This window comes from Halictus rubicundus, chromosome 11 (genome assembly GCF_050948215.1).
Source record: "Halictus rubicundus isolate RS-2024b chromosome 11, iyHalRubi1_principal, whole genome shotgun sequence".
Taxonomy (NCBI): domain Eukaryota; kingdom Metazoa; phylum Arthropoda; class Insecta; order Hymenoptera; family Halictidae; genus Halictus; species Halictus rubicundus.
In genome coordinates, this window is record NC_135159.1 from 4,536,868 (window position 1) to 4,548,506 (window position 11,639).

At 41.2% G+C, this 11,639-nt stretch overlaps 1 protein-coding gene across 1 annotated transcript; it reads right to left on the reverse strand.

Annotated features, from left to right (window-relative positions):
- Positions 1–141: 141 nt before the first annotated feature.
- Mrps11 (mitochondrial ribosomal protein S11) lies at positions 142–1,346 on the reverse strand. The gene is made up of 5 exons (XM_076797215.1): positions 1,000–1,346; positions 744–874; positions 579–679; positions 431–496; positions 142–345 (listed from the first exon to the last, which is right to left on the reverse strand). The coding sequence occupies exons 1-5, from the start codon at positions 1,224–1,226 to the stop codon at positions 238–240; spliced, it is 633 nt and encodes a 210-aa protein (XP_076653330.1). The 5' UTR covers positions 1,227–1,346; the 3' UTR covers positions 142–237.
- Positions 1,347–11,639: the final 10,293 nt, after the last annotated feature.

Here is an 11,639-nt window from a genome sequence, read left to right on the forward strand (position 1 = left end):
TTTTAATTATGTTTAAGTTATTTATGACGTACATTTCTCAGTCTAGTCATTTTTGTTTGTAATGGATAATTATTTTACGTTATCCATACGATTTTGTAATATATATTGTACGTAATAAGTGAAAAGCACTATGTATGTGTAAACTGTTTTAAAACAAATTGTATTTTACACCTACTAATTACATATATTCTTCAGAACAGATTGATTTATTTGGTATTTTGCAATACATCCTATGTATTATATTCTCCTTTGTTTCCTTGGTCTTGGAGGACACCATGATACTCTAGTGTCGTCTGTGATGGAAACAATCTCTACTCCTGCTAACTGTAAACCTTTTATGGCTGCCTATACGAATATAAATGAATTTACTTGTAACAAAATCATTCGATACAAAAAAATGTGTGTACCAAAGTTTTGCCTCAGTACTTACTGCTCTGCCTGCACCAATGCCTTGTATCCTTAGTCGAATTGTTTTTATACCTTTCTCCATAATACGCTTAAAAAGAACACAATCCATTATTCAAATACGAATAATTGGAATACTATTAAATTTATACAACGATAAGATTTTTTCTCACAAGTCCAAACGTATTGGCTGCCTGTTGCCCTGCGATATTAGTACCCTTCCGAGCATTTTTAAAGCCTTCGATACCAGCTGAATGTGTTCCTAATACTAAGCCTATAGCAATACTATTGTAAACATAATGTGAGTATAAGAATATTGCTCACAAAGTAATATTTACCCGTATGATCAGTGATAGTCATTATTGTATTATTCGGTGTTGCCTTTACATTGATAATTGGTAAGTGTTTGTATAATAACCCATCATATACTTTTTCTGGCGTAGTTGCATCCGGAAACATTGTATTACCACTGTAAACAATAGTAATATATACATATATATATATAGTATTATGATTAATGAAATCATAATATCATACTGTTCGCTACTATCATACAGTTGCACTAGACAACCATTTACGGTTCCATATACTTACGAGAAGTCTATGGAAACGGATCTCTCTCCTTCTAGAGAATCAAGTTTACTCGTGTCTTTCACTCGAACTTTCATATTAACCAATCTAATTTCTTTCAAATCAACAGAGGTTAAATGCATACATCTTGTGTTTGTCAAATTCGGGTACAGTATTCTCGACATACTATCAACAGAAGAAATCTTCGTTCTCATAAGAGAGCATACTGCTGATCTTACAGATGAAATCATTTTTGTACGTATTCACACAATTTTCGATAAAAACAAGAATTAACCCCCGTAAATAACGAACTAACCTCACACGGTTCGCTGTGGTTAGCTGCGACTAGCAGAAGACAACATAGCACGTGTCTCACCCTGGATTGGATTTCAGTAAGCATGTGGTCAAACAATCCAACTCACATGATCTCACAGAATCTATACTATCGACACATGCTGAAATTGTCTACAGTTCTGAATTACCGACTCTGTAGAAGATGCCCTAGTACGATAGTGGACTCTATTGTAATGGAACGGTCAGCTAGTGAACTACATAAGGTTGCAACACAAAAGGTGTATATCCGAGAAAGCTTGATTTTACAGCGTTGTCAGCTTTAAAAGTGCAATGTTGCCGCATTATATTCGTACAAAACCATCAATGCTCGCATCGAAAGCGTTCGACCGGTCACCGGTTCCTTTTCTGCTTTCCGGAGCTGTCGAAATTTGCTTCTTAATTTAAAAGAATAGAATTTTCCATCGTAAATAATTTTATTATACGATCATCTGAATATTCATTGACTTCTTCACAAATCTTTTTAATTTTAAAAATTTTGTATGCAAATGTAAATTTGCTGAATGTTGCAAAATTTTTAATTTGTAGATTTTTTAATAGACGCACATATATATTATTATTTATATTATTATATATATATAAATTAAGATTATACATATATATAAATCTAAATGTTCAACCAAGTAATCTGAAGATCGAACGTACACTTTTAAAAATTTCTGTTTCGTACGAATTATTAACGAATTGACGTATTATTGACGTATTGTTAACATGTCTCCATATGTAATTAATTTGAATTTTAATAGGAAAGATATTATTTTCCAATACGAAAATATTGAGAAAGGTGTAAACAATCGCAGCATGATAATAGTTGCTGTGTACACGTATACGCTTACACCGATATTAATATGTTAAAAATTACGCGAATTAGAATATCTACATCGGTGCTTTGGTTTAAAATGAACACGACAGCACATGGAAAAAGAGTAGAATCCTATCGTCAGCTCGAACAATATTAAATCGAAAAATGATTTAACTATAAAATAGAACCATAAGGTTTAAAAGAAAAAGTTCGACATCATGTCGAAGAATTGTTTCATTGTCACAGCCATTAGCTCGATGTGATCGTCGATTTTTAATATTTTATACGGCAATTGGTACAATCTTGGCGTAACAAAATATTCTAAATTGAGAATCACACCGATTGTCCAGGTCTCACCACGTGGAGGTTGCTGCGAGGGAGACCCACCCACCCACTTAATATTTCTTTATCGTCCCACCCGACGGAAAGATACAAAATTACAAAATAAAAAAAAATCCGCATTTTTGTATATACTCGTCCGAATACACATTTGACAGTGCTCTAATTTCGACCACTGTACAAACGAATAACAAGAAGAGCTAATTGCAAGCCTACCCGTCCGAATTTTTACCTGCCTAGTATAAACACTAATTTTTTTCCCTACATGCATGTTTTATGATTGTGTTTTTTTTTATGTAATCCCCATGTATTTCCTGCCTATCAAGTATTTTATTTTTTGGCCATGTGAGCTAAGTGTGTGTGTGTTAAGTGTGTAGGGGGTGGCTAGCTCAAATTTGCTGAAATGAAAATACAGTGAATTAAATAGAACATGCAACACATGCGATAGACGTCACAACATGCAACACATGCGATAGACGTCACAACATGCAACGCATGCGATAGACGTCACAACATGCAACACATGCGATAGACGTCTCCTCAACATGCAACACATGCGATAGTCGTCACAAAATGCAACACATGCGATTGACGTCACAACATGCAACACATACGACAAACGTCACAACATGCAACCATACATAGATCAAGCACGCAACTCTTCTATAGGGAATTCATCATGTACCGCCATTTTATTTGGATAACCATTTCACTGACGTGGGATGAAATATCTGAAACAGACTAAATCTTGGGTTAACACACGAAAAAATAAAAAAAACACACATATGCAAAATGATTGTCCACTCGATGTTACTTCAAACAAACGCGCGAGTGGACCGTTTTTGCGCAACGCTACTCTACCAAAATGTACATTGAACATCTTAAAACAACGCGAGCAGTGCATTATGTACCGTGACGCTAATTTATTTCTTTCAAAACGCAAAAAATTCCCGTGCACTTTCATTTTTATTTCCGCAACTCTAAATGGAACCGCGATGGCAGCCGTTTGAATTTATGGGGAGGGAACCAAGCCGAATCTTTCTTTCGCAACGCTAGTTAACAAATAATAAATAATAAATATGTCGAAACAAACGCGAGCAGTGCATTATTTGTCGAGACTCTAATTTATTAAATTCGATATGGAAAACTCCCGTGCACTTTAATTTCTTTATACGTAACTCTAAAGGGGAAACAATGGCTGCGGGTATTCAGGGGTCGTCGTGTCAGGGTGCAGTGCGGCATGTCATTTATCGCTACGCTAAATCAACCCGTCGTAATACTCTCGCAACTCTAATTGAAACCGCGAATGCCTGCACCATACCGGGCAGCCGTTTCGACTGCGGGGACCACTTTCCAGTGGTTCGTTGCAGCTCGAGCATGGGCGCCTGAAATGTCGAAAAAGACTCGAACGCAAACGCGATCCTCTTTTGCTGCGCAACGCTAATTCAAGGAACAGAGGATCCAAAAGACTTTAAATTCTTATAAAATCTCTTAAATATTGCTCCGAGCAGCAATCAAAATGAAATGGAATGGAAATCGCGACTATTCAAATCGCAACGCTACACTCTAAACAATCTATATCGCGAGTATCTCCGCAACGCTAACTTTGATCTCTGTTCGAAATAGACTAATGCAACACGCGTGGTTTTTTTACGCAACGCTACTGCAAATCGCGGATGTGCCCATCTCGGCTGATCGTTGGGGCGGCGAGGCCTGCCCATGTGTACAACTACTTCTACAACTATTATTACTACAGACGAGTACAGTGACAAGGTAGTAACGAAATAATGACATGCAGTTGTTGCCCTCTTGAGTGACAGTTTGTCGGGCCTCTTCTTTTTCTTCGGCGGTCCGCCAAATAGCTGAAACCCTAAACGTGCTCGCAGGGAAAACGATCGACGACTTCCGAGACGAATCACAAGTCTCGAGAGAAGCCGATCGTTCCTCTGGTGCAATCGAGCAGGTGCGCAACGTTTCGAGGCCCTAATCCGCGCGCGTTTACGTTCGCGTCCGCGTCCGCGAAAAACTAAGCGAGCAAGAAGAATCGGGCTCGAAGCATCCATCAAACGTCATGCCTCGTTCGATTTAGATTCGAGACGAAACTTCGAGCTCTTCCAGGAACTGACTACCGGGCGAATCGCGGCCTACCCGAAAGAGAAAGCGGTAGCCAGCCCCGGCCCCTACCTACTTAAAATTAACAGTCACACCAAGAAGGTAAACTACCTAACCTGCCTAGCCCTATATTTAAAAAATGGCAAAAGACACAGGCTCTCCAACACATTCGTTACACGGTTCCCACACAGACGCCAGGGTGCAATAAGCCTAACACCTAGGGAGGTCGTCCCGGGACGCCTCCGACACCCTAACGTTCAAATCACACACAATCACACTATAAGGTACGTACCAATTTTCCTGAAATCGACTGACAATAATAGTGATCTTTGCGAGATAAATCGATAAATCGAAATAACACCTATTTGGGAAACTGAATAATTTACGTAATTCTGCGTATTGCACATATTCCTTGGAGATCCATGTAGCATGTCACAGATCGACAGGAAAATGCACTACTGAATCTAGTTTAAAGAGCCGACGCAATTCCACTGCCTAACCACACACACGCACAAGTGGAAAATACGTCGTGCACGATACACTAACCATTGTCAGTCGCCACACATATGTATATTATTAAAACAATATTCCATGTGCCCGTTGCTCTCACCCTCAAGAGTAGCGCCTGGGCACGCGAGAAGATTCGAGCAACGAACAGGGAACCTCAATATCCTGAAAATCCTAACTAAAAGAATACGTTAAGATTGTGTGCGGGCTAATGTTTATGCATTCTTGCAAAAAAGACTCTACTTGAAATTCAAAATATAATCTCAAATTATGAATAAAATATTTAATTATTGAAAAAACTAATAGAAAATTTTAATTGTCAAACAAAGAGACTGAGAAAGATTTTAATTTATTTCATTTATTTATTTGCAATCTTTATTGAAATATTAGAAAACCCTCGAACGATCCTTTCAACAAAGCAAAGTTTCGAAACTATGGAAAGAGTACTCTACTATATGTAAGGTACTCGTGAAAGCAATGCAGGTTAAATTAATGTACGTGTTTGCTTTGTTTCGAGGATCTATCCGTCGCGAATCGTCTTTTTGTATATCGTCTTTATGATAAAAAGTGACTCTAGTAATTATATACCAATTTACGGAAGATTTTTATCTTCTCGAAAATTGGTGATTTCATTACCGAAATTATTTCATTACAAAAAAAAAAACAACGCGACGTACAAAAAAACCCTACCTAGCTGGGAAACAGATTACTACCCGTGGGAAGGCCTGGCGCTTTCCACGGTCACTGTACTCGTCAAATTCAACTACTACTAATCAAATATAGTAATAAAAAAGACAGTCGTTTGTTCACTCACTACTTGTTGGGGAGATGAGAAAGCTGCGTTAGAGTCCTGGAAGAAAAAAAAACAAACAAGAAGATATTAAAATATCAATTCGTACAACTCCATCGGCGTATAAAAAGAGTTTATTTAAATGATTTTCGAAATACAAATTGCAAATCGGTGTAAAGGAATCGTTTCCTCGAATTTTTATTTTGCATCTCTGTCATTTGAAAAATTGATTTAGCTTGTCTAGGCTGTACAATGTATCATTAATAATTTGAAAAGAAAAAAATCGAATAGTTTAATTAGAAAGATGTCTTGATACTTACATTCTCTCCCCCTTGAAGGAAGCACTACACGTTGGTTCTGGATCTGAGCTATAGATGCGTAGAATTACGCTAGTCTTACTACCCTTGTTTCCAATGTATTCAAAGCGGATCCATAATCAACAATTTATATTTAATTTTGTAGTGGCGAAACGAGACAGCTAGCGACTGGGTTTCCAAGCCCATAGAATCCACCCCGGATTCAGACGCTATGACACCATCCACCTGCCTGGACGTCGTAACGCCAGGACAGATGCGCACCTTCGCTCAAAACGTTTGTTCAACTCGCGAGTATACACTCCACGAGCTGGCCGTTTTGAGTATAGACCGAAGCCTAGTAACGCTGGCTATACTGCCAGAGATGATGCCACGCGGCCATATGCTGTGAGGTCCCCTACTTGAAGAGTAGGTGGCGGACCTCCACTATCTCGATCGGACTTCTCTACTTATACGATAGAAAGATATTCCAATCTTTGAGATAATATTATATAAACTTTGAAGATATTGGAACCAAGGTAGCTAACGTAAAAATGAAAGTGTGAGTCCTCCACGAGTTAAGGTAACCTTTAAAATATAAATTCGGGATATATAGAATAGAATTCAATTAGAAACATACCACAAATATATACAATGCAATCAACAATGGATTCATACAATGGATTCATAAAAAAATATAAAAAAAGGTCGAAAATGTTATTTGAATGAAATAATCGAAAAGTTTCACAGTCAGCTTCAAATTTTCTCGATAATAAATTAATGATGAGTTATTATTAGTTTTCCATGAATAATATGAAAAGAAAATATTCAATAAAATAGTTTAATTATTATTGATTATTGTAAACTTTGTATAGTTAACAAAGTTATTTGAAAATAAACCATTCAATTTCCAATCAATAAACGATACAACAAAGTTGATACTTACGAATAGTATGTCCGGCGATCGAAATTATCCCATGATGCATTCACTGCGAACGTAATTCACCCCGTCGTATTCTGGAAGAGTGGATCTTTCCATGACGATGAATTACGATAGCCTTACTACTCTTGTTTCCAATGCGACTACGTTACCAGCAACGGTAATGTATCCAAACCGGATACATTACCAACAATGCAATAAACGAAACGAATTTGTATATAATGAAGCAGAGGCGAAACGAGACAGCTAGCGACTGGGTTTCCAAGCCCACAGGATCCACCCCGGATCCAAACGCTATGACACCATCCACCTGCCTGGACGTCGTAACGCCAGGACAGATGCGCCCCTTCGCACAAAACGTTTGTTCAACTCGCGAGTATACACTCCACGAGCTGGCCGTTTTGAGTATAGACCGAAGCCTAGTAACGCTGGCTATACTGCCAGAGATGATGCCACGCGGCCATATGCTGTGAGGTCCCCTACTTGAAGAGTAGGTGGCGGACCTCCACTATCTCGATCGGACTTCTCTACTTAGACTTACATATCAGAGTATTGAATCTTAAATATCGCGGTAATCTAGGTGCTGGCATCCTAACTTAGCTAGCTGCATTTCTCATTTACATCGCCGAAAAGAAAAAAACGCAAAAAAGTCGAAGAAAGTTAAATATGTGCGGTGCGATTATACATAGTACTTCGGAAGCGAGTGGTACGGACATTTGTGAAACATTTATCACACGTTGGGCTCAACAGAGATGCACATCAACCCGGTCTGCGCGCTCAAAAAAAGGGGTTTCCACAGAATCCAATGGCCGGGCACGAAGAGGTCGGAGACCTACGGCTTACAATCGTACTTCTGAGCCCATGTTCAGGATGCCATCGGGGGACACCATGAGACAATATCTACTACAATTACGATTGTACGCAATAGGATACGGGCTGCCAGGACCACCACCTTCCACCGGGCCTCGCCCACTTGTTCGGCGCCACAGTGAGCCAAAGGAAACATAAGAAACAACCTCTGAGCTGCTTACAGGTGATTGCTGGGTACCAACCGAAGCCAGCAATCGAAATCGGATGCACCCGAGAAGCGGGTACATGTACGTCTAGTGTTGAGCAACATTACCACCTATGTCATATCAACATTATCACAAACGTCGACCAAAGGATTTAAACGAATTCTAATTAACGCGTGACATTGGCCTCCAAATGTAGAACCTCGACAGTTGTAGGCGCTTTGGGGTATGACCGGCGTGATAGCCGCGGTCTGGTTTGTGCAGGTCTATCAGGCCGGTTCATGCCTATGGAATATTTAGCTGACCCTCCAAAATGAGCATAAGCTAGCGACTAGTGGTTTTCCAGGCCACTCGGATTACTAGATCCGTACACTGCGGCAGCATCCACCCACCTGGTCGTACGTAACGCCAAGTTGAGTGCGCCCCTTCGCCCAGAACGGTGTCCCGCCCTGAGTATAGACCGAAGCCTAGTAACGCTGGCTATTCCAGAGATGCTGTCACAGCGGTCATGAACTGCGAGGTCTCTAAACCTCCACTTAGCTCATTTTGGGTCGTCTATTTTAGACAGTAGGTATGAAACAGCTATAGCAAAGTCGAGTAGCCAAGTCTTTTATGCGATAATTATCTACATTGATGCGTGGTTTACAATGGATCCAGCTAGAAAACAGGTAGATGTAAGATGTACCAACCAATGCACCCTGTCCGATACAACAACGTATGCATCGGAAGCGTGACTGGTTAATCCATCTTGCATCTGTAACATTTGAGTGACTCTACTCCAATACGAGGGAATTATTCCCTCGAACAAGAAAAAATGACTCTACTGCTGGATCGTTTTATTCGAAGTGAGATGGAGGATCGCTCTCTAAGAGATCGTTACAATCTTGCCGGCTGATAGTAATATAATAATTACGGCGCGGACCTGCCGGTAAAGCCTCTGAATGTCGCAAGGGCCTCAACATTAAAGGCCCACGTTGCCTGAGCACGGCCAGATGGGGTACGCCTTGTTGAGGCCCAAGACCTCGCCCAATTCTCTAACAGGTCGAGCTGTACCATCGCCAGCTCTCCGACATCCCGACAAAGGGATACACGTAAAAACTATCCGTCAAACGACTTATAACGATCTACGACTTTCATTAAATTCAATAACAGACTCGATAAACTGATGCAATCAAAAATCGATCCATCTCCCTTCGCTTAACCCTTTGTCTACGAAAAACGTATATATACGCCCTCACAAGTCTTTCAATATATACAAAAGGCGAAAATATACGCTCTATATCCGAGAATAACATGGCGTTCCTATTGATGAATTACTCCGACATCGCGCCGCAGTCAAAGGGTTAATCTACCTGGCACCTACCTACAAGCTTGGCGCAAATATAAAACTATGAACTCGCGACGCGGGGTCTCGCAGGATTTCCCCATAAATCGAGCGGTACCAAAAATTCGAATGCATACCCGAGAAGCGGGTGGAAATAAACGAACAAAGCCAAGCAATCAAATATCACATACAATTCCAAATGGACTGTAATTATATTTCAACAAAATATGTATGCAAAACGAATAAAGGCGAAGAATCGAAAAAGGTGAAATACGCTCCGAGATGATACACATAGTAATTCGGAAGAGTGGTACAGACATTTGCGAAATGATTATCACATGTTGGACTCTACAGAGATGCACATCAAACCGGTCTGCGCGCTCAAAAAAGGGGTTTCCACAGAATCCAATGGCCGGGCACGAAGAGGTCGGAGACCTACGGCTTACAATCGTACTTCTGAGCCCATGTTCAGGATGCCATCGGGGGACACCATGAGACAATATCTACTACAATTACGATTGTACGCAATAGGATACGGGCTGCCAGGACCACCACCTTCCACCGGGCCTCGCCCACTTGTTCGGCGCCACAGTGAGCCAAAGGAAACACAAGAAACAACCTCCGAGCTACTTACAGGTGATTGCTGGGTACCAACCGAAGCCAACAATCGAAATCGAATGCACCCGAGAAGCGGGTACATGTACATCTAGTGTTGAGTAACATTACCAAAGATGCAATAAATTCAATAAATTCATATTTGATGAAGTAGATACGCAACGAGATAGCTAGCGACTGGGTTTCCAAGCCCATAGAATCCACCCCGGATTCAGACGCTATGACACCATCCACCTGCCTGGACGTCGTGACGCCAGGACAGATGCGCCCCTTCGCTCAACACGTTATTCCAACTCGCGAGTATACACTCCACGAGCTGGCCGCCTCGAGTATAGACCGAAGCCTAGTAACGCTGGCTATATTGCCAGAGATGATGCCACGCGGTCACGTGCTGCGAGGTCCTCCACTCGAAGAGTGGGTACCGGACCTCCACTAATCTCGTCTTAGGCGTTCTCTACTTCAACTTGAATTTTCACAAACGTCGACCGAAGGATTTATACGAATTTTTAATTAACGCATGACAATGGCCTTCAAATGTGGAACCTCGACAGTTGTAGGCGCTTTGGGGTATGACCGGCGTGATAGCCGCGGTCTGGTTTGTGCAGGTCTATCAGGCCGGTTCATGCCTATGGAATATTTAGCTGACCCTCCAAAATGAGCATAAGCTAGCGACTAGTGGTTTTCCAGGCCACTCGGATTACTAGATCCGTACACTGCGGCAGCATCCACCCACCTGGTCGTACGTAACGCCAAGTTGAGTGCGCCCCTTCGCCCAGAACGGTGTCCCGCCCTGAGTATAGACCGAAGCCTAGTAACGCTGGCTATTCCAGAGATGCTGTCACAGCGGTCATGAACTGCGAGGTCTCTAAACCTCCACTTAGCTCATTTTGGGTCGTCTATTTTAGACAGTAGGTATGAAACAGCTATAGCAAAGTCGAGTAGCCAAGTCTTTTATGCGATAATTATCTACATTGATGCGTGGTTTACAATGGATCCAGCTAGAAAACAGGTAGATGTAAGATGTACCAACCAAGGCACCCTGTCCGATACAACAACGTATGCATCGGAAGCGTGACTGGTTAATCCATCTTGCATCTGTAACATTTGAGTGACTCTACTCCAATACGAGAGAATTATTCCCTCGAACAAGAAAAAATGACTCTACTGCTGGATCGTTTTATTCGAAGTGAGGTGGAGGATCGCTCTCTAAGAGATCGTTACAATCTTGCCGGCTGATAGTAATATAATAATTACGGCGCGGACCTGCCGGTAAAGCCTCTGAGTGTCGCAAGGGCCTCAACATTAAAGGCCCACGTTGCCTGAGCACGGCCAGATGGGGTACGCCTTGTTGAGGCCCAAGACCTCGCCCAATTCTCTAACAGGTCGAGCTGTACCATCGCCAGCTCTCCGACATCCCGACAAAGGGATACACGCAAAAACTATCCGTCAAACGACTTATAACGATCTACGACTTTCATTAAATTCACTAGCAGACTCGATAAACTGATGCAACTGATATTGCATCCATGCAATCAAAGATCGATCCATCTCCCTTCGCTTAACCCTTTGTCTACGAAA